The sequence below is a fragment of the Palaemon carinicauda genome, chromosome 15, assembly GCF_036898095.1.
Source record: "Palaemon carinicauda isolate YSFRI2023 chromosome 15, ASM3689809v2, whole genome shotgun sequence".
Taxonomy (NCBI): Eukaryota; Metazoa; Arthropoda; class Malacostraca; order Decapoda; family Palaemonidae; genus Palaemon; species Palaemon carinicauda.
This window is the reverse complement of record NC_090739.1, coordinates 74,188,580-74,215,198: the sequence shown is the minus strand read 5'-3', so window position 1 is coordinate 74,215,198 and position 26,619 is coordinate 74,188,580. Positions and strand designations below refer to the sequence as shown.

At 34.2% G+C, this 26,619-nt stretch overlaps 1 protein-coding gene across 5 annotated transcripts in view; it reads left to right on the top strand.

The window, feature by feature from the left end:
- CdGAPr (GTPase-activating protein CdGAPr) overlaps positions 1 to 26,619 on the top strand; it is an 805,825-nt gene that overhangs the window by 458,269 nt on the left and 320,937 nt on the right. The window contains exon 2 of one of the 5 annotated variants that reach the window (XM_068388521.1): positions 14,897 to 15,389. The exons of the other annotated variants lie outside the window; for them this stretch is intronic. Coding sequence (XP_068244622.1) covers positions 15,279 to 15,389 — 111 coding nt within the window. The 5' untranslated portion in view covers positions 14,897 to 15,278. The remainder of the gene's footprint in view (positions 1 to 14,896; positions 15,390 to 26,619) is intronic. 5 annotated transcript variants of the gene reach the window in all.

Sequence of the window (26,619 nt, the reverse complement as noted above, 5' to 3'; positions counted from 1 at the left end):
AGAATTTTTTAAAGATATTCGTCCGTATGTTCACCTATTTACCTCCAGTTAGAATTTAATTTTTCTAAAATGTTGGAGACTTATTGTTTTATAACCAGCTTTCTTTGGCGTCACTGCCTCCCCTCTAATGGGTGTTGTCCCCAAGCCTTCTCCCTCACTCCCTCCCTTTTTTTACCCCCCTTCTGCGTCTGGGCGTCCTCTGTGCCTTCCCTAGCTCCTAACTCTCCGCAAGTAATGACGACGCGACTTAATGTTTTATTTACCCTTAGCATACATTTACAAAAGAGACTGTGAAGCTACCTAAACGACCGTCTGAGGGGAGAACGGAAACGAAGAAAGAAGGATTTCAAAATAAATATGCCTTGATACATGGGAGGATAACGCGTGCGCGCGCACACACATCTTGGAATAGAAATTCCATATGCTGATGATGTTGGTTAGGTGGAATCAGGCTATTCAAAATATGAAAAACCGCGTTTCCCCCAGGTTTTGAAGGTGACTAATTTTAGTTTTTGACGATTCATTATCACTTTCAGATACATTTAAGATATTCTACATGTTTTTGGCATTCTTATTTTTTTAATTCGCCATTCGAAAAGCACACACACACACACATATACTGTATATATATATAATTTTTTTCCAGTACATTTTTCATATATATATAAATATATATATATATATATATATATATATATATATATACAGTATATATTATATATATGTATATATAAAAATTTTGCACATTTAAACGTGTTTTTCATATTTCAAATAAACCATATATATTAACACATTAAATTCTGTATTCTCTTAACAACCTCGGGATCAGAGCCCCAGGCGAAATCACTCAAAGACTATAGTTAGTGTCCGGCTGGGCTTCGAACCCTGGTCCAGGATACTTGTGTGACATTGACCATACCACTCAGCCACGAGTGGTATGGTCAATGTCATACAAGTATCCTGGACCAGGGTTCGAAGCCCGGCCTGACAGATGTTATGGTCTTTGAGGGATTTCGCCTGGGGCTCTGATACCGGGGTTGTTAAGAGAATCCAGACTTTAATGTGTTAATATATATGACTTATTTAAAATATATATTTTATATATATATATATATATATATATATATATATATATATATATACACACATTATATATATATATAGATAGATATAGATATAGATATTTCCAGGGATCTCGTACGTGTTACAATTAATTCAGGATTTTTTAATTACATATCTATCTCTTGAAGGTACGATTTTTGTCATGTTTATTTGTACCCTACAATATTTTGACACTTTTTATAACACTTCCTACTGGACCCACCGAACCAGAGAAAATTGTTCATGCATAAGTATGTGCGTGTTAGAAGTTCACGGTGTATGTGGCCAACAGATCTACTTTCGAATTACAGAAGCATAAAGGAAGAAAAAGAACCTTGGCTTTGCAGTCCCTCGTGAATGTTAATTCTATTCTTAATGGAATCCTTGGGATCTCACACCGTTAGGTTTGCTAATGAGAACAACCTCTCTCTCTCTCTCTCTCTCTCTCTCTCTCTCTCTCTCTCTCTCTCTCTCTCTCTCTCTCTCTCTCTCTCTCTCTCTCCCTAATTATGATTTAAGTTTTAAATGTTTTTAAACGAAATTTGAATGGTTAATCCAATGTTAGCATTCATTTGATTCTTATTTGCATTTACCAAAATTAGTTGGGTTTTGAGAGCACGCACGTCTTTATAACACAAATTCATATATTCAATTAGCTAGTTAGCTATGCTTTGTGACCCTCCGCCAATCAATCATTTATCCCGTGTAGGGACTATGGATCCGATTACTGTTTTGCAACTAATTTATTTTTGAAATTGAAGGAGTTAACCTTTAGTTATTTATAATTTTTTCTGTAGGCTGTGTATTTCTATAGTTACGGATTTTGATATCTTATGTTGAGATAATTTTCTTATCTAATGTGAAGTGACATTGTCATAATTAAGCTTAAAGTAGTAATTTGTCTAAAATTATCCGATTATCTATACTAAACGGTATTTTTTCAACAGTTGACATTATTTTTTCGATTTTGAGTCTTGTAAATAGAAATTTAAAAGAAATGTAAAGTTTTTTTTTCTTTTATTCCATTTTTAGCGAAATAATCTCAATTTAGTTTTTGAACATGGTATGCGTGTACTGGCGGAATTGGTCCTTTATCTTCCAATTAGACAAAATTAAATAATTTACATTTTTATAGGAACGTAACTTTGTATTACAATTGGTATTTGTTTTCCTCATATAGAAGAATAATGGACGTTATTGTACAATCCTATGTTTTTAATCAGAGCCTTTGAAGAACGATTACAATGAAATAACCATCCTCTGTTCAGAAACGTGAAAACTTTTGCCTTTTATTGTGTTGGATATGGCAAAAATTAGAATATTTTAGCTGAATATGACGGTTGGCCACATTGATTGCGGAAAATTGGTCGCCGGTTTTTACTCCGCTTTCTAACCACTTTTTCCGTTGCATGAAAATAAAATACATTACGAACACTTGCACCGGTTTGGAAAAAGAATGGAAATCGTTGCTTTACGGATAATACTTTACATTTCTGTTCGATTTTCTTTTTCCATTGCAGGCAGAGCCCATGAATTCTAAAAGTATTAGTCGAGGACAAAGATTTTTTATTTGATAAACAAAATGTGGCTTAGGATTTTTATGAATTCCGACTTGGAGGTTTGTGGCCACATACGAAAACAGATAGTGTACTTCTTGAGAAGAATGTTTATTGAATGGCCGTCGTATCCTGCGAAGAAGTAAAAGCTGAGAGTCCTCTATATTCCTTATGACAGTGATAGTGAAGAGGACAATGACCTTTTGTGTCGCCCGAAGTAGACTGCATTCTTCCAGATTTTTTTTACTTTGCTCCTTCTTTCTTATCATATGTTCATATATGAAAAGATAGACATTGGTAGTTTTTAGAAAAAATATTGAACGGATTACCAAGACACTACTAGCGTTGTTAAAACATTTGTTAACTTTACTGATTCTTTGTGAGAATAGATATATGAATCTCTCTCTCTCTCTCTCTCTCTCTCTCTCTATCTCTCTCTCTCTCTCTCTCTCTCTCTCTCTCTCATCCGGAGTCTTCACAGGTTGTAGTTTGTGGACTCTCGTATTTTGGTTACCTTAGGCCATACATCCTATATTTGCAGTTCACTGTTATAAGCCTTTGTTATAAGGAATTTGATGGAATAGTTATAGAATTTGTCGGAAGTATAAATCTTTAGATGGGTTTTTTGGAAAATGTGAATATGAAATATGCATTCGTCTAATTCAAGCGATGGTATACTAGTGGGTGGTTTTTATCCTTGTCAAAATACTGCAGTTCAGCCATTTTCATAACTTTGATATATATTAAACCATACCTTAAAATGACGTCAACCTCAATGGCCGTGAAGATAAGATAATGGCAGAGTTGAGTAGGGGATAGGTAGGGTCTTTTGTGATGGACCATTGCAAATCAACAAATATTGATACTGATACTAGAATGAGCAAGCATGTCATGAAGCAACAAAGCCACGACAAATAACCTTATCTTGATTTCACATCTGCTTTTATGAACATGACAGTTGAAATCAATCTCAGAATATCATATATTTTAAAAAGAGAAAACTTCACCTCAGGAGTTTGAATCTTGAAGAAACGCTATGTCTGAAGTAACTTCCACCAGTAGTGAACAATAACCAGGGTGAATAAAATGTATTCTCTTTTGAAAGGAATGATGCTGACCGTTGGAGCGTGTGGGAGTGACTGATGAACTCGTGTCATTTCAGGTTGTTGTTGTTGCATATGATAACAGCGAAGAATTTGCTTTGGAGAGGTTGAAAATTCAAGATACGTTTTGCGGGGCTTGTTTTATTTAGGGGAAAAAACAAAAAAGGCCTTTTGTAAAGGTAGAGATCGTCGTCTGGTCCGTCCCTTAGATCATGTATCTTTTAACGTGAAGAGTTTGCTGTAATTGTTATCACAGTTTCCTCTTTGATGTGAGTGACCTTCCCGTCGAAGTTTTTGACTAAACTGTGACCTTCGATTGCCCTAATTCTAGGTGTATAATAATGACAACAATAATAATGGTTATTATGATATTAATAAAGCCTTTGTGAGGACTCTGTACATATTTTTACAAATCCTAAGACATTATAGTTAAAATTAATCCGGATGGCATTTTAATGAAAATGACATTTTTATGATTAAAATATTGATAATGATTGAACTCTTGAACTTGCGACCAGCTCAGGTGGGTGCACGTAGACTGCAACTTGATATTTATTAAAAGGAATTGAAAACAATTTAACTTTGTATACCTTTTTTCCCCGGGATGGCTAAGAAGCTTCATTGATTTACTGTAAGTGGGGCTTTGAAACGTTTTGCCTATTCTCCTTTCGTGATTCCATTTGCGTCATCAGTTTCGAATTTCAATTTTGAATAATATAATGCTAATCAGAGTCCAAAGAAGAATAATGAAGTTGACAATAGAACTTGAACCTAACAATGAGAACGCATTTGTATTGCTGAAGTGCTATTCGTGAGTCGACACATTTAAACGAAAATTTACTTTCGAGGTGAAATTAATCCAGGTTTCCTAAGTGTTTTTTCTTTCTTTTTTTTCTTTTTTTATATATATAACGATAATCAAACCATTGGACAGATGGAAATTTTCATAATTCTGGAGACAAGTACTGGGCGTGAAACTATTTAAAAAAAAAAACATTCGTATACTTATTCACAGTTCAGATATTATTCTCCTACTCATCTGGGATGGGGGGAAGGTATTTTTTCAGGGGGAGGGGTCAGGTGTTGTTGATTAGTAGCAGTGAAGTGATACAATGACTTACCCGACTTACAGAGATTTCATTCCCCATTTTGGTCCTCAAATTTTCTAACTTCAAAACCTTTAAGATGTGGAAGGTCAACAAAGTATTAAAGAAGATCAAATACAATTATACATCTACTACTACTACTACCACTACTACTACTACCACTACTACTACTACCACTACTACTACTACTACTACTACTACCAACAATGATAATAATAATAGTTATAATGATATAATTCTACTTTTGTTCCCTCATGCTGTTTTGTTTATAATCCATATGAATAAGAGCAAAGAAACCATTAGACTAACATTTATATTTTTTATTAATTTCCAAGGTTTCTGCATTATTGTGTTTTACACCTCCATACATAGCCTTTTTAAAACTTTTTTCTTTGTATGGAGTCTGTGTCCTTGAAAACCAGTGTTGGTGTCCTTTAAATTTACTAATGGAAGATGGCGTTATTTTTTCTCCGGAGACACCGCAATTGGTGGAATAACCAGTTTTAATTTTACAACCTGATGTAAAGGACTAAAGCCGTATGGATGGTCTGAAATTTAAATAAAAAGATACTTTTTATATTCTTGATGATGTTTACCGTAAAAGACATCTGACTTAATGTTAATGAACAATGTAGAGACTTTATGCAACTCATTACTGTTTTCCTTCACTGTTTAAATTATTATATGAAATCTCCCCCAAAATCACTTGAAAAGAGGATGATTATATCCAACTAGTGATAGCGGCGGTAACAAAAATGTATCCAATAAGCATAACATGCAAATAATGTTGAACTCGCAAAATGCCCCAGGTAAAGCCTAGGAACATTCTGGGAAGAGGCATTCTCGTTGCGCAAATTGCTTCTCGTGTTGTTTATCTAAACAATGGTTTGTTTCGTATACTTTTCAAGTTTCTAGAGCATTTGGAAATTCGTTCATGGTGCTTTTCAAGTTTGAAGAAAACTATTTATCACCTTGTTAGGTTTTATTTTGCTTCTTTAATATGAGGTTTTATTTTAAATGCTGAACGATTGCCTCAGGCATTTCAGCTTTTGGCAGCTGTGGTCTTTACTTGAAGTTTCATCTTTTAGAGTTATTCTTTTTACCTCTCTCTTTGCATGAGGTTGCCCATGCAAATACTTTGTTGTAAATTTTGAGTTCAGAAATAATTAACGTTACTGTTCATTTGCGTTTGACCAGATTTATTAGAATTTTGTCTCGTTTTGAAGACAAGCCTTATCTGTACCAGCTTTAAGAAGTGGCGTATCACAATGTCATGAGTTATGTCAAATATATATTTTTTTTAATTCTTAATTGATTTCCTTTTGCTATTAAAATTGCATTAAACGATGCCTAGTCATCAATTTTCACTCTATTTATAATTGCAATACGATTTTCTTTCTGTTAACTTAAACCACTACCACCAGCATTCTGGCTTGGCGTCCAGTATTCTAGGCCCGCCAGACGCTAGTCGTCTGGTAATTTTACCCAGAGCCAAGTTTTCTCAACACTAAACCAACATATGAATTAAACAGAATCAAAATCTGCTGTGTAGGTATGAGTGGAATAGTGTGGATGATTTCTGCATAGAATATTCATCCTTGATACCGCTGTTTAAAAATGAACGAGACACCGACAAGAAATATCTTGAACGAACAAAATACCAATATCTCGTTACTAAAGTTTAAACTATCTCTATTGAAAAAAGAAATTTAATTTCCACGTTCATCCTTCAATTGTTGAGTCAAGGAATACTTCGTACTAATATAGCTAGAACTGGGAATACTAGTATATTCGTACCATCGTTAGGTATTTTCCCAATATTTTATTAACAGTATATATATATATATATATATATATATATATATATATATATATATATATATATATATATATATATATATATATATATAGTCTTTCTTTTTCTTTTCTTTTTTCTTTTTTGTTTCTGTAATTTTTGGTTTTTATATAAAAGCTGGCAGCTTGTTCATTTAAACGACACTATAGACAATTTCTTCTTTTAGTAGGGCTGTTGTAGTTTCTATGAGAGAGAGAGAGAGAGAGAGAGAGAGAGAGAGAGAGAGAGAGAGAGAGAGAGAGACGTTCATTATATTAATCATGAGGTAACAGACTTTCATGTGGAAATGCGAATTTAATGCAGGTAGGCCATGAGAGAGAAGAGAGGGTACAGCGATCCCTTGACAATGAGATAAGCTTTTAAAGGTGAGTTTTACCTTACTTCGGGCTTTGCTGGTGGTTGCGAAAGGTGTCGCAAGTGCTTCCCTCTGATGTCGGTTTCTGAAAAAACGAACGGCTTTAGTTCTCTAAAACAAACGAAGCAATTCTTTACAAGCTTTCTTGCAATGCCTCGTCAATACTGCCAGGGGTGTCTCCTATCAAATTTGACAATCATAGTTGTTATTCAGCGTTGAGGTTTAAGAGTGATTATTGGAGAGAATTATATGTAGAAAATCATATGCATTATTCATTTATTTTGATAAAGAATTAACTACCATCTTCAGTTTTACAGTTTGTGTGATTTTTCACCAGTGTCCCCAATATTCTAATATTTGATCAAAATGGTTGCTTAGTAGGTACAAGCTGAAGTTAGTCATAATGTTTATGGACAAGTCATTTTTTTCTACGACACACAGAGACACACACACACACACACTTGCGCGAAAGAGAGTAAAAGTAAGGGTATTTAGTAGCAGTGAAAATATAACGCTAAACAAAGGCAAGGTATCAAGTCAACAACGCGATTGAAAAGAAACAAATGAAAAACATCGGAATAACATCTCACAAGTTGATGTAAAAAGGAAAAAGGCCGTGTGAAAGAGATTGGGAGATCGATAGATCTAGTAAAGCTGAGTGACAAAGATACGTCAAGAGCACTGAAAAAAGTTTGAGATGGCATGAAGAGAGTTTAAGAGTAATAGGATCATATGTACTGTTGACTTGCAATGTTAGTAATGGTTTGTGTAAAAGATGGTGGATATGATCTTCTAACGGAGAAAGGGTAACACACACATTCTCTCTCTCTCTCTCTCTCTCTCTCTCTCTCTCTCTCTCTCTCTCTCTCTCTCTCTCTCTCTCTCTCTCTCTCTCTCTCTCTCTCTCTCTCTAAAAATAATGTTTTTTTGCACAAACCATGCAGATGATGGGTATTCGACACTCGCTTCAAGACTCCATTATGTTACAGTAGTGGGAAAGAAATGTGGAAGTTTTTCGTTGTATTCATACATGTGGATTTTGATCCTGCCTTATTTTGGTCTGATAACTTTTGCTCTCAGTGCTGATCTGTTAATGGGCCCTTTTCGCATAAGAGGTAGTAACATTCGTAATTTTTTTTATTTTTATGTTTTTGTATCTGAACTTGAGTAATAGAGAGAGAGAGGAAGAAAAACGTGACTTTAAGATGGGCTCAGTAATATTTCTTCAAGACGAGATAAGCTAGTGTATCTGAAATTCTCTAAAGTAATTTCGATGTTATTTTTACTGTGAAAACATCTCTGATGTCGTTATGATTATCGTTAAACAGATTGAAGACGTCAATACACTTGATTATTGAATGCTTTTTTTTTATCAGTTAAATCGTAACTTTTTTTTTTTTTTATATACAGTGGTCAGGGTTCTTCTTAAGATTTCCCTCTTTTTTTATACATTACCAAACCTTTATTGAATCTAATCAGAAATATTGTGAAAAAAATATTTATGGATATATTTATATAACTGTGGCAACATACATACAAGTAATGGTGCTTTGGTCTTTAAAGCCACTCAGCACTCGCGCTACTAGGGAAAACCCAATGGATGCACTATGAAGTTATTCAGTTTATTTCCTTTTAATATTCCTAGAAGTTCTATTTTAGGATTTTTTTATAATAATCATATTAGTAGGAATTATTGATGTTCTTATTAATTGGGTATGGATAAGTTTTATGGGTAACTATTGTATTTCGGGCATTAAAGACCTTTTTTTTTTTTTTAATTATTAGATTATAGAATTTGGTCTTAGGGCCAATCAAGGAAGTCGGTCTCATTTGCCTAGAACAGTTCTTATCTTGGCCTTTCTCATTTGTCGAGTAGATAAGTTGGTGAAAGGAAATTTAAACAGCGATATACACTTCATTCTTCTGCTTTTCAGGACTTGTGTTTTTTGTTCGATTTTTCTCCCTCGGGTTGGAGGGAGAGAGAGTAGTAATGAGAAGGTTTGTAGTTAGGAAAGGGAGAGTGGTCGTGAAGGATTGAATCTGTGTGTATGCATATATATCTAAATATTTAGTATTCATTTTTGACGGGTTGCGTTCACTAGTAATGAAATATTCGTAAATTGAAAATAGTTTTGTACACGAAGTCAGGATCTCTCTCTCTCTCTCTCTCTCTCTCTCTCTCTCTCTCTCTCTCTCTCTCTCCTCTCTCTCTCTCTCTAACATTTTATTCGATATTTAGGGGTTTTGCCCCTTTGAAGGACAGTTAGTTGGAAAAAGATTGATGTAAATTAAGCAAATAGAGCCATTTTATCTGACATCACTTGACAATATTGAAAGACTAAAACTGGGTCAGTGTTGCGCTTTCTGTTCCTTTAGCTTTTCAATTGTTTATTCATATTCCGTAGTTCAAGAATATTGCCTATGTTTATGTAGTACATTATTTTGCTTTGCAGTTACATTTGAAGTTTGATTAACCGAGATTGTGTAAAATTCTCATAATATAAGCTGTTTTATACACTGAAGGTGCATCATCCGTGTGTTGAATCATTGATTTCTGTTAAAGCGAATGGGACATAAATATGGAAGGTAACTGAAAAATAGAGTATAATTACAGTTACAGTGAAGAACCTTTGAGTTATAGTATATATTTACAAAGTAAACGGTTGTGAGGAGTAGTGAGATCTTTAAGGTGTTTCTTTAAAGTTAATGTATATATAGCAAGTAAGATTTTTCTTTGCAGTAAGTTTTGAGGGAAAAGCTAAAGGTTTCGAGTAAACAAAACCAGATATTTTTGTCATGACACAGTTAATTGTGATGCAACACAAATTTCTTTACCAGGTAGTGGCAATTGCTTTATAGGTTATTTTCTCTCTCTCTCTCTCTCTCTCTCTCTCTCTCTCTCTCTCTCTCTCTCTCTCCTAATAGTGAATGGCCCCCTTCATTCGAGTAAGTAACTTGGTGTCAGAAAATATGTTTGCTATCATCGGATGAAGTATGGAGCTAGGTTGTTTTCTGGCATTAGAATGTGATTCAGGTAATTTTAAGACCAAAATTCCCTATATTTAAACATTTTACAGTATTAGGTGATGTGAAAAATAACTATCATCAAGGAGACGTTAATGATGATATATTGTATTTTATTGTACACTATGTATATGTATGTATATATATGTGTGTATGTATATATATATATATATATATATATATATATATATATATATATATATACACACACACACAAATGCAGTCGTTTCTTGTCTACTGCAGGACAAAGGCTTCAGGCATATCAATTCATGGCTGGGGTTTGGTCAGTTTTCATCACCATACTGATCAGTGTGAGTAGGTGACGTAGGAGATTTACATTTAATCGCTTACAGCAAACTCTTTCACCACGTTATGGTATCCCTACCGGAAAAGATATATATATATATATATATATATATATATATATATATATATATATATATATATATATATATATACACATGTATATACATACATGCATACATACATATATGTATGTGTATGTATATTTGTACTGTATATGTATTACTCAAAGGTCAAAAGATCACTCGTGAGAGGCAGAGGTAAGAGACAGGACAATGGATTAGAGACTGACCATATATACATATGATCAGCGTCCAAGCAGCTCCCATTGAGTTCGAGTTGGGATCAGGAAGGACGGTGATGTTGCAGACTTTACTATAAACTATTGAGTTTTAACGGCCCTCGAACTCCCTTCCACCAGATTCCGAGATAGGGAACGTTTTCAGTAGGCTATATTTACCATTCTTTATTTTTGCATTAATATGCAATTCGATGAACAAAAAATATTTAATGGTTTTAATCTCTGTCCAAATGTTGGGTTTTTTAGTTTATCAGCATGTATATTTGTTCGGTAATTGCTCATAGTTTCATCTAAACGGTTCACATTTCATTTAGCAACATTTCTTATGCCGAAGTTTGTTGTTAATAATGTTAGTTTGGAAGGCTCCACGTGGCTTTTGTTGGTGTGATACCAGCATGTAACCCAAAATATGACATCAGTCATCCTGCTCAGTGAAACGAATAACCCTGAAGTAGAATGTGATTTTTAATGTGCTATATGTATGCATACGTGCATGCCTATATTACATACTCATTCATGGAAAAGAAAACCAAAAATTCAATATGCTGCAGGGAATCTGTTAAGATACTACCGCTTGAGAGTTATGGGGTCTTTTGACTCGCCAGACAGTACTACATTGGATCCTTCGCTCTGGTTACGGTTCATTTTTCCTTTGCCTAAACACACACGCACACACGCACACACACACACCGAATAGTCTGGCCTATTCTCAGTCCTCATACACCTGCTAACACTGAGATTACCAAACAATTCTTCTTCACCAAAATAGTAACTGCACTGTAATTGTTCAGTGGCCACTTTCCTCTTGGTAAGGGTAGAAGAGTTTCTTAAGCTATGGTAAGCAGCTGTTCTAGGAGAAGGGCACTCCAAAATTAAACCATTGTTCTATAGTCTTGGCTAGTGACATAGCCTCTGTACCATGGTCTTCCACTGTCTTGGGTTACAGTTCTCTTAATTGAGGGTACACTCGGGCAGATTATTCTATCTTAACTCTATTCCTCTTGTCTTGTTAAAGTTTTTTATAGTTTACTTGAGATGTTTATATTAATGTTGTTACTCTTCCTAAAATATTTTATTTTTCCTTGTTTCCTTTATTCTCACTGGGCTATTTTCCCTGTTGGAACCCCTGGGCTTATAGCATCCTCCTTTTCCAACTAGGGTTGTAGCTTAGCAAATAATAATGATGATAATAATTACGGCCACTATTGCAAGTTTTTCCCTTTTTACTCGTGTTTTAATCATTTGGTATTTATAATTTGTAAGATTGACGATAACTGCAAATTCCCTCCATTGAAAGAGAAATGTTTTTCTTTAGGTGATTGGTTTGAATTGTATCATATTTGTTTTGGGGGCTATGATTGCATAAAGCTATTTTTCTCTAATCAGATATTTAATGGTAAAATATTTTATCTTATGACTTTGATGAATTAGTTTCACAATTGCAATAGTAAAAAGAGCAGTTTACATGAGGAGGGTTTTTTTATCTATGTGAAAAAAAGAAGAATGTCAAAGAGACTTGGAGATTGTATTTGGAGTAATGAGGTCATTAGAGAAAAAGAATAGCGTTGAGGGAGTGTGTTGAGAGATGTGAAGGTTCAAGTTTTCTGTTTTTGTCTTTTTTTCTCATAAGATTGTTGAAAGAGTCGATATATATTTATGATTTTCTTGGGTGTCTGCTATTTATGTAAGCATTTTCATCTCATGTTTAGGGAAATAATCACGTACATTTATTTTCGAAAAACATTGTTTTACTACATCATTGTCTACATGCATAATCTTTTCCAGCAACCGTTATCAGTTATGAGGAATTTTTCATTTCTATGTAAATTATATTTGTAGACATTATTCTGAAACAACAAGCGTCTTTATAATCAAAGATAGCTATTAGTATTTTTTGTGAACTTCAGGAGATTTAATTATGTAAGAATATTTTGTTTTCTTTTTATATTTAACAGGGAAATAAATCTTGTGTTTGTGATCTCAATGAATTTTCTTTATCAAGTAGAGCTTCCTCGAGTTTATAAGCAGAAGAGAGAGAGAGAGAGAGAGAGAGAGAGAGAGAGAGAGAGAGAGAGAGAGAGAGAGAGAGAGAGAGAAGGGGGTGTGAGGGTGGTGGTGGACGAGTGTCTCTGAAGTGTGTTACGATAAATAGCGATTGTTCACGGTTGGTTGAACCCAATTCACCAAGATGATTCGACCCGTCTTTATCATGGTTGTGTTTGTGAGCAGTTTTTTTTCCGGTAATTACTATCAAGTGGAGTGTAAACATAGCAATTACGAGTATTTATTACGATGGTGTTATTCGTTTCATTAACGTTTTTAATATTTTTATTTTATTTGCTATTCGTTGGGTTCATGTTAATGTATTTTTTGGTTTTCATTGTATTTAAATTTTGAATATTTTTTTTTTTTACATTTCTATATAATTGTAAGTTTTGTGGTATCTAAAGTAAGCAATATCCTGACCTGTATCTTGAAAGCATTAATAGAATTTTGATACTTCTACTTTGAATATTATTTAGTCTGTTTCCTGCTTCACTATTGAATTTTCTTTTTAGCATGTGGTGAATTACATGGATATATAATTAAACTAATAGTAGAATTATTAAATATTATGTGAGGAAGGCAGGTGGGTTGGAATTTTTTTTGGGGGGTATTATTTTATAGATTTAAATTCCTGTAAGTTGATAATAACTTCAGTTCAACCTCTTGTAATGTCCTGTATGTATTTCTTAAGGGCCTTTGCAGCGTCCCTTAAGATCCTATCAGTACTCGCTTTTTAGTCTTTTACTATACTACCGTTCCTGCATCATTTCTTTCATTTTTCTGTCCAGCCTCTCAAACTTTTATATTAGTGCAGCTGTGGGATTTTCTCCCAGTTACATGTAGGTACTGAATGAACCCCCCCCCCCTTCCCAATGCAAGAGTCTAATTACAGTTAACATAAAAAGACTATATGATTTTAGTAGATGATGCAATTATTTGGTTTCATACTTTGGCATTTTAGAGCAGGCGATTGAGTAGTTTTGTTAGCAAGATGTGATTCATAGTTTTTTTTTCAAATTTTATTTCTCAAGGGGAGATTAATTTTGTAAACTGTGATAAGTTTAGACTTGTGTTACTTGGTGTTGTCTGACTATCTGTATTATTATTGATTACAAACTGACGGTGGGGCTTCAACGTTCAGAGTCTGTTTATTGTCAACTGTTTGTGTAATATATATATATATATATATATATATATATATATATATATATATATATATATATATATATATATATATATATATATATATATAAATGTTTTTTGTTATACATGTGTGAATATGTTTGCTTATTTGTGAAGATGTAAATTTGTGTGTATATATATATATATATATATATATATATATATATATATATATATATATATATATATGTATATGTGTGTGTGTATAATACAAACACAGACACACACACACACACATATATATATATATATATATATATACCGTATATATAAAAGGTAATATGTATTCATAAGGTGGTCAACACTCGTGTAATTTACTTTAATTATATGTTTATCTTTTTTAAAGTCATCGTCATGGTTATTTTTCTATGCTTTTTCATCGGATAAATTCGAAGTTTTCTTTCTGATCACATGCCGTGATAGGAATGTATTGATGTTTTAAGGTATTTTTTTTTTTTAACGAGATTGACGTTTTAACAATATTAGATGCTCTACTATTGCCAGCTCTGCTATTAGTACACTGTCTTTCTCTTCCTAGCGGATGATTTAAAAAGATTCCTCCATTCTAATTTCTTTAATATGTAAGCATCGTGTACTTCCGAAAATTGACTATCTGGAGATACTCTTCGGAAATCACCATAAAAGTATGATTTTTTTTTTAGGAAGTAAAAAGAAGCATTTTGTGTTTAATAGGTTCCTCGCGTAAGCATGACATCCTATTTTTGGAATGCCATGAGAAGATCTGTAATGGGTCTTAATGGAATACTGTACATCAGTGAATATTGAAACACAAGCTATAAATGTTATGGAATAATGTCAAATTTTCGTCTGCTGTTCCTTCTGTGAACAATACTGTCTTGTAGGGTCCGTATATATGTTATACTGTGGTATTCAATTTTATTAAAGGCTTATTATATGTCTTATGTATTTTTCTTAATCTTGTGTTCTTCATTCTCTGGAACAGGGTTTATTGAGAAATGTAGTAAGTGGTAGAAATCAACTAGTGAGTGTATGGTCTGTGTTCGCCCATTTCAAAAGAGAAGTAACGCAATGAATGTAGAGTAGACAACTTAAAACCCCTCGTGATCCTGGAACTGTAATTTGAGTAGAAAAACCAAACTTGGACGCCATTCGGACTGAACTTGAGTATTGGTGTTTTGATCATAATGTCATGGAAATATACCATTCTCCCTTGTGCCATGTTTCTTTGCCCCTGCCATGTGTGTACCCCGCCACGCCTCCCCCCGCTCCCTCCTGCCACTCCCCCTGCCCCGGTACAAGGTGCAGGACAGGTGTGAGGCCAGCAGTGAAGTACAGCGGTACACGGCAGGAACGTACCGCGGTACATGCTGGCCACCGTGGAGGCAGTTTTGGACGGGATGCGGCGGTATGCCGACCTTCGCCGGTACTCAGAGACGGTGCTGCAAGGGTGCCGAGATTTCGCCACCGAATGTGCCGTAAGTCTCTCCCAATGATCGTCTTTTGTCTGTCTGTCTGTGTCTAGTTTAATCCCCCCCCCCCCCGTTTGGATCCCCATAGCCCCCCTCTCCCAGGAGATTGATATTCTTCCCTTGCCCTGCCCTTAAACAATCAATTTCTTTGTATTGGTAGGATGTGACCCCTCTTACTCTTGTATTTTTTTCCCGATTTCGTTTCTGCTTAGATTTAATACACATCCTTTAAAAAGTAGTAAGTATCAGAAATTATTCTGATTGGTTGTGTGTTAATTTAATGCTAATTTAATTGTAATTTGACAATTGTAATTGTATTGAACAGAAATCGAGAAATTATACGAAAAACCAATAAAGAACAAAATCAGTTTCTTAAATTCCCTTTCTTTCTGTCTGCTATTTGTCTAAATACCAGTTTCTTTTCACCTTCAGTTTCATGCCTGAGCAAAGTAATTTAAGTGTTCATTCATTGTTTGTGTATAGTTCTTTCTTAGTTCCTGTGTCATTTTGGATGGAGAGTTAGCAGAATATGTTTTCGATACTCTGCATGGTCTTGATATTCTCAATTTGTTGTAGATCTTAGATATATTTATATTCAACGGATAAAAATTATCAAGTTGCATGAGGAGATAGATTCCAGTTTTTCTATCAATACAGGAGTGTGGATATTTGTAATTTGGTTTTGGTTAAGCTTTACCATATACTGTATAGTGAAGATTATATATATATATATATATATATATATATATATATATATATATATATATATATATATATATATATATATATAAAATTTATGATGATTTAGTCACTAATGTACATGTGACTTCATATTTATATTTTCAAATATTAAGCCAAAATAAGTCCCCTTATATCAATTTCACTTTACATTGTGGATAACTTACACCCTAAATAGAAATTTATATATAAGTGCATCAACCCAGGGTATCGAAAGAGATAGAAGTTAGTTTGGATTCCAGTTCTGCTGTACATACCCTTGTCGAATTGAGGTTCTCTAATTAGAATTAATCTTAGCTCATTTCTTCTAAAATAGCCAAGTGCTGGGTGACTATTTATAGTAGTTTTATAATACATTTACCTGGGCTATTATGCTTTCCATTATTAAGCAAATATGTGTATGGGAAAATATAAATGAATCTAATGCAATAGCCAAATTCTTTGTTTTAAATGTTGTTAGAATAATCATACTACAGCTCTCTTGAGTAAAAGTTTTTATGAGTAATTAAACTTTGTATTCTTACTGTATGTCAGGATTTAATTACCTTTTGTCCCTTGTGCAAATGGTTTTAATTAACTTCTTTCTTTGTGTAATGTATTTTGTGATTTGTTACACTGAGACTCAAATTAATCATCTCACTCAATTCCTTTCATCCAGCTTGCTCATCAACCTCTAAACCTTCATTAATTTATCCCCTACGCACACTCAGGCAGTGAAGTGCCTTCCAAGCACCAGAGTTGGACAGTATGGCCTAAATTAATTCTCTAATATACATCAGAGCGTTAAATATGTTTATGCAGTTTTCGGCACTTCTATATTACTCGGTATGTATTATTGATATAAAAGGGAAGACCCGCGAACTTGTCATTCAAACAACTGGACTGTCAACATCTCGTAAGTTGTGTGAAGTTTACCTTATGGCCTTTGAATCTTTGTCCACTTCAAGCGAGAAATGCTCTTCACTTTACTTCTACATCGGTATCCGGCCATGTGCCCCTGTTGTCCATCTTCATTTCTTGTCTTTTCCTTTTCATTAACCGAACATTTCCCAATTTCGCTGACCTTAACCTTTTCAAGATGGAATACATTGCCATTTGGCGTGTGGCTCTTTATCGGGTCCCTCGCAAAAGGTCAAACTCCCGATGGATACAAATAAAACACGAAAGCGTCCGAAACTTTCCCCTGCCTTCCGTCCCTTCCCCCTTGTTGCCCTGCTTTCCATTTTCCCCTTCCCCCACTAATCGGCGACTTGTGACCTTCCCTTCTTGCATTGATTTTGTTGCCTCTGGGGGAAGTACTATTTCAGCAGGAGACACTTCTGTCTCCACGGCCATCCATTGGGACGCGGATACGCCTGGCTAAAGGACCCGTTAGGCTAAGCAGTCAGGATGAATAAAGGGTGGCGCTGAATATGGAATTCCAGACTTATTGATAGTACGTTTTTAAGGTCTTTGAAGGGACGTTTTCTTTTCGACCTTTTTTTTTAAATTCTGCATTTGAGGTTTTTCCGATATTGTATATGCAAGTTATTTACTTAGGACAGAGATAACATCCCAATAATTTATAAAAAGTTTGTGACTGCAAAGATATACCGACTGTATTTGTTAACGCTGGTCTTCCAATTTCAATTGTTAGATATATAATAGAAATGCTATACGCTTGCAAATTATGTATACATTCTTAGTGTTTTTTATATTCTTTGCAGAAATTTTATGTTTTTGTTCTGTTTACTTGTTTGTTATTGCTGTCTACGTGGCTGTTTGCCTGCAGGATCACTCAAAATGTTGTGTTGGTTTTTGGAGGGAAAAGAAAAAAAATAAGAAAGGTTAGCCTTTCTACTGGCAAGAACTTATTATATTTTGAAATTGATCAAGATCTGAATAAATGAAGTTTGTTTGGGGGAGGCTTTGGATTGCTCGGCCTTTTCTTAATATTCTGATTTTCTTCTAATTTTTTTGTTATCCTAAGACGAAGGATACATAAGATATATATAACACCATGGTAGATGAAGGTTTATGAAAGATGCCATACAGTTTTTCCTCCCACTTTTCCCCAAACCCCCTTCCAAATCAGCATAAAACTATGAATGAATTACCTTAACAATATTCATTTATTCATTTATTATATCCCAAGCTGAGTTCTAGTACGCCATAGTTAGATTTTCCTTCAATCCAATACTGCAGCCATCAAAATTATCAGTCTTATTCTTCGGAATTAATAAATGGCCTAAAAGTAAGGACCACGGTGGTAAATAATGGTTACAAAGTGACACCTACAGTATGTCACTTTTAAGCCCCCCCCCCCCCCTCACTCATAACGGCTGTAGAGTGAAAGATACAATCTCTCTCTCTCTCTCTCTCTCTCTCTCTCTCTCTATGCTTCTGGAATATTTCAGTTTCTTTCCGTAAACCTGAATCACAAGATTCCATGTGTCTAATGTCTCTATGATACTAAGTGAAACAGAATTCGAACAGCTAAAACCTGTATATGATGATTAAGGACTTCGTAAGAAATTCTCGTGCGTCTTTTACTTTTGAAGTATCTTAGCATCTTTGCATGTGTAGAGATGCGATAATCTTATCAACTACATTGAGAACATATTTGTTTAAACAAAACAATCCAAGGTATTTAAGATAAATATGTTTTTCTTTTTTCCTGAAGTTTGGTTCTGTAATATTTTCAGATAATGGATATTCATATTTATATTTGTCTACTTAAGAAAAATAAAATTAAACTCTCTCTCTCTCTCTCTCTCTCTCTCTCTCTCTCTCTCTCTCTCTCTCTCTCTCTCTCTCTCTCTCTCTGGCAATATATTGAGGTTAAATGGCAGGTATGGTTCCGTGCCCTGGCCTTTAATGGTATCAACCAATATATTACCTCTTAAGTCATCATTACTGGGTGAATAGTTACGTGGATGTTTTAGCCTTTGAATACTTAGTAAAGTCACTATCAAGATGAGAATTTTTATGAAAAACCTACCTTTATTATTGTACCATTCCAAATTTGAAGTTAGGGAAGGCCTGGGTTTCATCCATAAAATTGCTTTTGTACGTTGTAAGTTTAAAGCATTCTTATATGTGAATTTGTTCTGCAAGATTTTTTTTATTATTTTTGACGATATTTTTACTTTTTATCATATGATAGAAAACGTGTATCATCATTTGAAGATGGCTTTTCGTAAGTGTACTTAATTATTAACGCATTCTTTTAACCATTACTTCGAATAAGCGTTCCTGCGTATTTATGCGTTAATATGTTTAACGCCTATCGACTTTTTTCGACTTTGTTTTTATATATGTTCATAATTCATCTCTATGATTATTTTAGTTACCCTTAAAAACACGAGGAGTCGACTTTGTATTCTTCTATTTTAAGACATTTTACCGAGAGAAGGTTTTTGCGCTTGATCTCATTCGTTCTTGAACTGAATGATAACTTTTGACGTTTATCTCTCTCTCTCTCTCTCTCTCTCTCTCTCTCTCTCTCTCTCTCTCTCTCTCTCTCTCTCTCTCAATGAATAGTTTGCGAGATCACAGGCCTCCACTAATTCAAGTGGATGGCTCGAACCGGGCGTGGAAAGTTCTAAAACCTCCTCCTTGTCTTCTTGTGAGACAAATCCCTTTTCTTCTGGTCGTAGTCAGCCACCCGGAAATGCCTTTGTATTTTTTTTTTCTAACCCAAATTCTCTGGTGTCATCTTGGGCAAGTCGTCTACTTTGGGTTAAATATTTTGTAATACTGAAGTACATTTAAAAGTTTGCTAGGCACCGGAATTATATTTTAAATCTATTGTGACATTTGGTTGACAATTAATAAAAAAAAAAAAAATCCAATTTATTTTCCTAGTGCGGGAAATAAATGTATTACATATAAAAGATTTTTTTTTCTAGTGTCATGTAATCCTGTGTTTTGTGTGAAAAAAAAATATAATTTTTTATAATATATTGGTTCACCGTTATGCTAAAAAGATTGTATCTTTTTTCACTGTCATTGTGTGATTAGGGATAATTTAAATATAATGGAATATCCTTAATATACCCAGTTTAGCATTGCCAGCTAAATGAAGTGACGGATAAAAAGAAAAAATCCAATTCAGTTGTGTATAAACACGTTTATATGCTTCGGTGTACAGATCTGTAAGTTTATTTCTTCTTATCCTTTCAGTTGCCTCCTTTGTGGGAGCTATTTTTTGTATGATATTTTGGGGCGACGCTGTATGAAGTGTGTGTCTAATTTTAAGATTTAAAAAGGCACGAGAGGTGCCCAGTGAGGACCAGCGAGAGAGCAGCTACTCCTGAGTGGCCGTTGGAGTGAGTGTCGGTCTCGGCTGCTTAGATGGGAAGTAACATCTGAATTTCCCGCTCTCGTTCCTTTTGTATCGAGAAAACTTTTTAACAACGACCGAAAAAAAAGTTATATCTGGACCGTTTCTTTTGTTTCCGAGCTGCTTTTAATCCTTTTAGATTTTACCCCTGACTCTTATCTTTTTCCCTTCTTTAACTTGACTTCTCTTTTAACGACTTTTGGTTGTTTATTTACGTCACGTTTGAGGTGTAAAGTGACGTGTCCCCACCAACTGAGTAATATTGTTACTTGGAGTTTTCTGACTTTCTCTTCTTGTGTGTAAGACTTTAGTTGATTGTCAATCTCTAACTCGTCTTATATTTGTCATTTTGTTGGTCGACAGATGAGATTTTCCGTCCTTTCGACATTGTGTCGGTGTCATTCCCAAGCGATGACATTTAGATTTGAACTCGTACATCACTCTCCTTCCATTTTATCTGTTCTTATCTACTCCCTCTTCCTCTCCCCCCACACCCACACCCACATCGGAGTGTGGGTAAAGAGGGACCTGTAGGGGTCGGGTATTGCGTGCATCATCGCCTTTAACTCTGCTCTGCGGTATCCCCCTCCCTCTTCTGGGGTGGGGGGACCATGCTAGTGGCGGTCTTGAGAGAGAGAGAGAGAGAGAGAGAGAATTGTCATTCTTCAGAAGACATGACTATCTTTTTGAAGTTTCTGATTTGCTTACTGTTATGTTTCCCTCGCGTTGAAAGGGGAGGTCATCAGTGTGTGTCATGCATTTCATAAGTTAGGTCAATAGTTATTAAGTAAATGGGACCATTTATATTTCTTTTTCACGATTCTCTTTTTTTCGTTAACTTTTGTACACCTCTTTTTCTTTTCTTTTTTTAGTTGAGATGTCACTGTGCGTGATCAGAAATGGAGGAATTAGAATCGCAGACTTTTCTAAGTGATAACCGATGTTTTAAATAATACACGTTACTCTTCAACCTACGGTCTGCAGTCTTGCTTATTCTGCAATCTCCCTTTTTTATTGAATTAGTCTGGCAGTTTATTACAGTGATTAGACTGTTTATTACAGTGATTAGACTGTTGAGAATAAATTTTTACTGAATAGTTTGTAGTTACACGGTGTTGCAAAGCAAGTTTAGCGCCCTGGAAAAAAAAAGCATATATTGTATAAGTGTTCCCTGTCCGGAAATACATGTTCACTTTGATCATGTACGTCAGAAATTGTCATTGGCATAATAGAATGCCTTCATGGCCGAGTAGCTTGAATTTTCTACCCTAAGATTGAAAAGTTGATCTTTTTTTTTCATCTGCAATGAATATTTTGTAAACGAATTGGGTTCATTATTTTGTCAACTTTCGAGAAAAGTTTTTACGTTAGGCGTTTTATTTTCCGTAGACTATTGCTGTAATTTGATTGGTGTAATTAATACTATGAAACAAACGTGTCATCGTAGTTTTCTGATTCAAGTTTCATTAACCGCCAATCATAACTCTAAGAATTAAGAGATTTAATGGTACCAGCTAATAATAAATAAATAGAACAATGAAATGGAAGTTAAATCTTAATAGAATGGCTCATGCTAACTTCGTAATCGTCTTTAATGTTTGTTTTTCATTTCGCACATCTTTGGTAAAAGGTACCGTGAGAGCTAATGTAAATGGAACACTGGAATTAGATCAGTTTTATAGTTTTTTACTCTTAAACTGTTTCTGTAAAATGAGAACTATTGAATGACTTACGAATTGAATCACTACTGGAAAGCTATTAAGTTTTAATTTTTATTATTTTATTTCTCATGTCTAACATGTCTAATTGAAATGAAACTGATGGAACAGAGCGGCTCATACTCCAGTAGACAGGGCTTCAGATGTTTGAAAGTTTGTTTCAATGTCTGGATATAAAGTATATTTCACGAAATATTCTACATAAAAAGGAATCTTTCACTGTGATAATCCTGTGTTTCCATCTAACTTCCTGCGTACTGAGAGCTGTCCCGTATTCTTGAAAAATTCTTAACGAACGCTCTTAAGAAATTCTGTACCTTTTTTCTGTCCAATGATGTTGAAGTCTAGGGATTAAATCTTACTCCAAATGCTTAATGGAATGGGGAGCATTTTTTGTGACTTGCTGAAGATTAAGTTTAACATCTTGCTCGTATAGTCTTCAAGAAACAGGGATTGCTAGTAAAATCTCGGTATTTATATATATATATATATATATATATATATATATATGTGTGTGTGTGTGTGTGTATATATATATATGTGTGTGTGTGTATATATATATATATATATATATATATATATATATATATATATATATATATATATATATATATATATATATATATGTGTGTGTGTGTGTGTGTATATATATACACACATATATATATATATATATATATATATATATATATATATATATATATTATAAATATATATAAATAAATGACAAATTACCACAACACACGTGACTTCAGTAGATGTAAATATCAATCACAAGTGGAATTGAATATAAAATGTAACCAAAGAAATCAATATACACTGGAAATACATTTATGACAAATGCCTCTGGGCGGCCAAGGAATCGAACCTATGCCCCTAAGTCGAAACCAGCCCAACAGTAGACTTTACCAATGAGCTATCAAGAAGCACTTATCATAAAAGAATTTAAAGTTGATATATAATCCCAAGGTTGAACTTGATATCAAATTCTATTTATGGTTGATATATTATATATATATATATATATATATATATATATATATATATATATTTATATATATATATATATATATATATATATTTATATATATATATATATATATATTAATATATATACATATATATATATATATATATAAATATATATATATATATATACACACACACATACATACATACATACATACATACATACACATATACATATACGCATATCCACATGCACCTTTATAGTGACCCTTTTTAGTGTGATGTGAAAAGGCTGCAGCCTTTCACTTTCTCTGCAGATATTTAGATAGGCTAGCAGGCTGCAACTGAATCCCGACTTAATAAACGAGACCCAATTGTTGTATCACTTAGGTGCGTACTCTCTTCGGCTAATTTCACTTCAAAAACCATTTTTAGTCACTGACACTGATATGATCATCTTTGTCTGCAGCCTTTATCCATCTCTGTATGGGTTCACTGTTTCGTATAAGCCTTCTCCATTCCCTGCTATCCTGGACATCTGTTCACTTAATCCTTTATTTATTCCCGCATGTCATTTGCTACTGTATCTATCCATCTGAACTTTGCCCTTCCGCTCCTCCTCCTCCTCCTCCACCCCCCACCCCCATCCACCTCCTTGTCCATAACCCTTCGGCACACAGACAGTGATATTATATACATAAGAAAAAGATCTGCTAAAAATGGCATTACCTTTAATATGGACGTGTATTTAAGTGCACGTTGAATATGGGTATATGTGTGGCAGTATATAAAGCTCCATTCAGAGATAATTTATACTGCTCCATTAGGGTAAGCCTGCTAACATAACATTTTGCTGAATGCTCTGAGGGTAATGTAATGTATTTCAATTATACAAATTTTTTTTCGAAGAATCAGAGCATTTATCTACGCATTCTTTGTTATTATTCGCACTTCCTCAAACTATTTCTCTCAAACTTATATTAATTTTTAGTCCAATGTACAGTGGTTTCAAGTATTGAAAATAATCACCATGTTATCATAAACACTTATTTGAAGTAGCTGTGTATCTGTGCAATGATATATCCATGGCTGCGTACCATGTTAAGCTGGAAATAGGTACTTGAGGTACCGTGGGACACAAGCAAAGCTTTTGATATTTGCCTGAGATTTTTCCTGAATGACCTCTTTAAAACTTTATAATCAGTAAATTGTTAGTCATTATGAAGTACTTTTTATCTTTGTGTGCGTCCTATTAAAAGGAAATTAGAAATTGAATATTTTATTTGTCAAAATTATTTTAGTATTCTGAAACCCTCAAATGAAGTTAGCTGCATGTACATCGAGTTTTCAGTTTCCACTCGTTCCTGCCGGTAGTTATTTCCCCTTGCTACTTCCATAATTTCCCTCTGGTTTTCTCTTCACTGTTTCCATTTTTACACACATTCGTATTTTCAACATATTTCCCCTCTGCTCTTTCACTCTTCACTTTGCTCACCCGCCCTCTACGCAATTGCATCCATTCTATTATTTATATTTCCATCTCGCGTGAAGGCATTTTATCCTTATGATCCTCTGCTTCTCGCGTACAGTACTTTTGTCTTTAACTTTAATCGTTATTATTGGCGTACCTCTTTCCCCTTTAGCCTAGTCTTTTCTCTCCTGGATTTTGTTACCCCTGTTAGCTTAATGATTTCTCTCTCTCTCTCTCTCTCTCTCTCTCTCTCTCTCTCTCTCTCTCTCTCGTCCGTTTCCTTTTCTTCTCTATCCCCCTTATCTCCATCTTTCATCGTCTTCCTCCTCTTTTATATTGTTATCTACCCTTTTACCGGGCCCTTCTTTTCTCCATTTCTTCAAGTCCCCCCTCTATGAGAGTAAACTCTCTGACTGGCACTTTAATAACCTCATTTCTCCCACCACCCTAACCCCCACCTGTGGAAGGGTTCTCAAGTACACCCCCCCCCCACCTTCTCTCTCCCAGAACTCACCTTCCCCTCTCCCTGTTCTGAAATTCTATTTCCTCCCAACTTTCGAGATTAAATAAACAATGGAGAAGATATTAAGAACAAATGTAAGATTTACTTTTGGGTAAATTTAAACTCCGCGGGCGACATGTTTCATTAGACATAGTGTTATTTTTTTCGCTTATGGTTTGTTGAATGAATTTCCCCAGTCTGATGGGCTTTAGTTCCCGGTCAATTTCTTGAGCATTTCATAGTAATTTGAATTATCTTGGCATCCTCAGAACAGATGAGTAATTTATTGATACAAATTCAGTTTCTGTTGCTTCTTAGCTATCTGTATGTTTGCAAATAAATAATGAATATATACATACATATGTATGTATGTATATATATACATATATATATGTGTATATATATATATATATATATATATATATATATATATATATATATATATATATATATATATATATATATGTATACTTACACACACTAATACCTAAGAAATATACTGTATATACGGGCTGTATATAGATCCGCCCACTATATACATTAAATGCCTATGCTGTTTGGGTAGTATGTATACGTGTATGTATTTTAGCGTGTGTGTATGTATATATTTGTGTTTTCACACATCTCTTCATCGAGTATTAAACTTACTTTCATTAATTATGATTTAATTGTTATGAAAAGAGAAGGTTTTTGGATAATGGCGTTGAAGCAAATAACCAGCAATATCTCTACCGTGAGGATGATGTGAAACATGATTGTAATATGATAACTAATAAGATAAAAATATATTAGAATACCGAGAAAAGAACTGTATATCTTCCGTCCAGATATCTTCACATTACGGCCTGCGCTGTCACTTCCGAGGCTTTCTCCATAAACGGCCACCAATGGCGTCATTGATATATTTCACACCAATTTCACATTGCATATTGCCCAGCCATTTCGAATTGCAGAACTATCGAATTTGATTTACTGCATGAAGGATTAGCATCAGCAGTCGCTGAAAGATCGCCCCCATCTTTCAGGACACAAGTCACATCCAGATATTATGAACTCGATCGCCAGCTCAATAAAACTCTCAATGATCATGACGCCCCGACATTAACAAGAGAGATGACCCTACTTTGCCATCACTATATTACCATCTAATCTGACACACATAGGTACGCGCGCTCGCACGCACACATACACATTATATACTCACGCACACACATTATATATATATATATATATATATATAGATATATATATATATATATATATATATATAGATATATATATATATATATATATATATATATATATATACATACATACACAGTATATATATACACACACACACACATATATATATATATATATATATATATATATATATATATATATATATATATATATATATATATATCCTTAATACACCCCTGCAATTTTTTATTAGTATCCTTGGCTGGGATGAGGTTGCTAGCTTCAAGCCTTGGTCCGCAAAACCTGTCTATAATGCTTCTTCCAAAGAT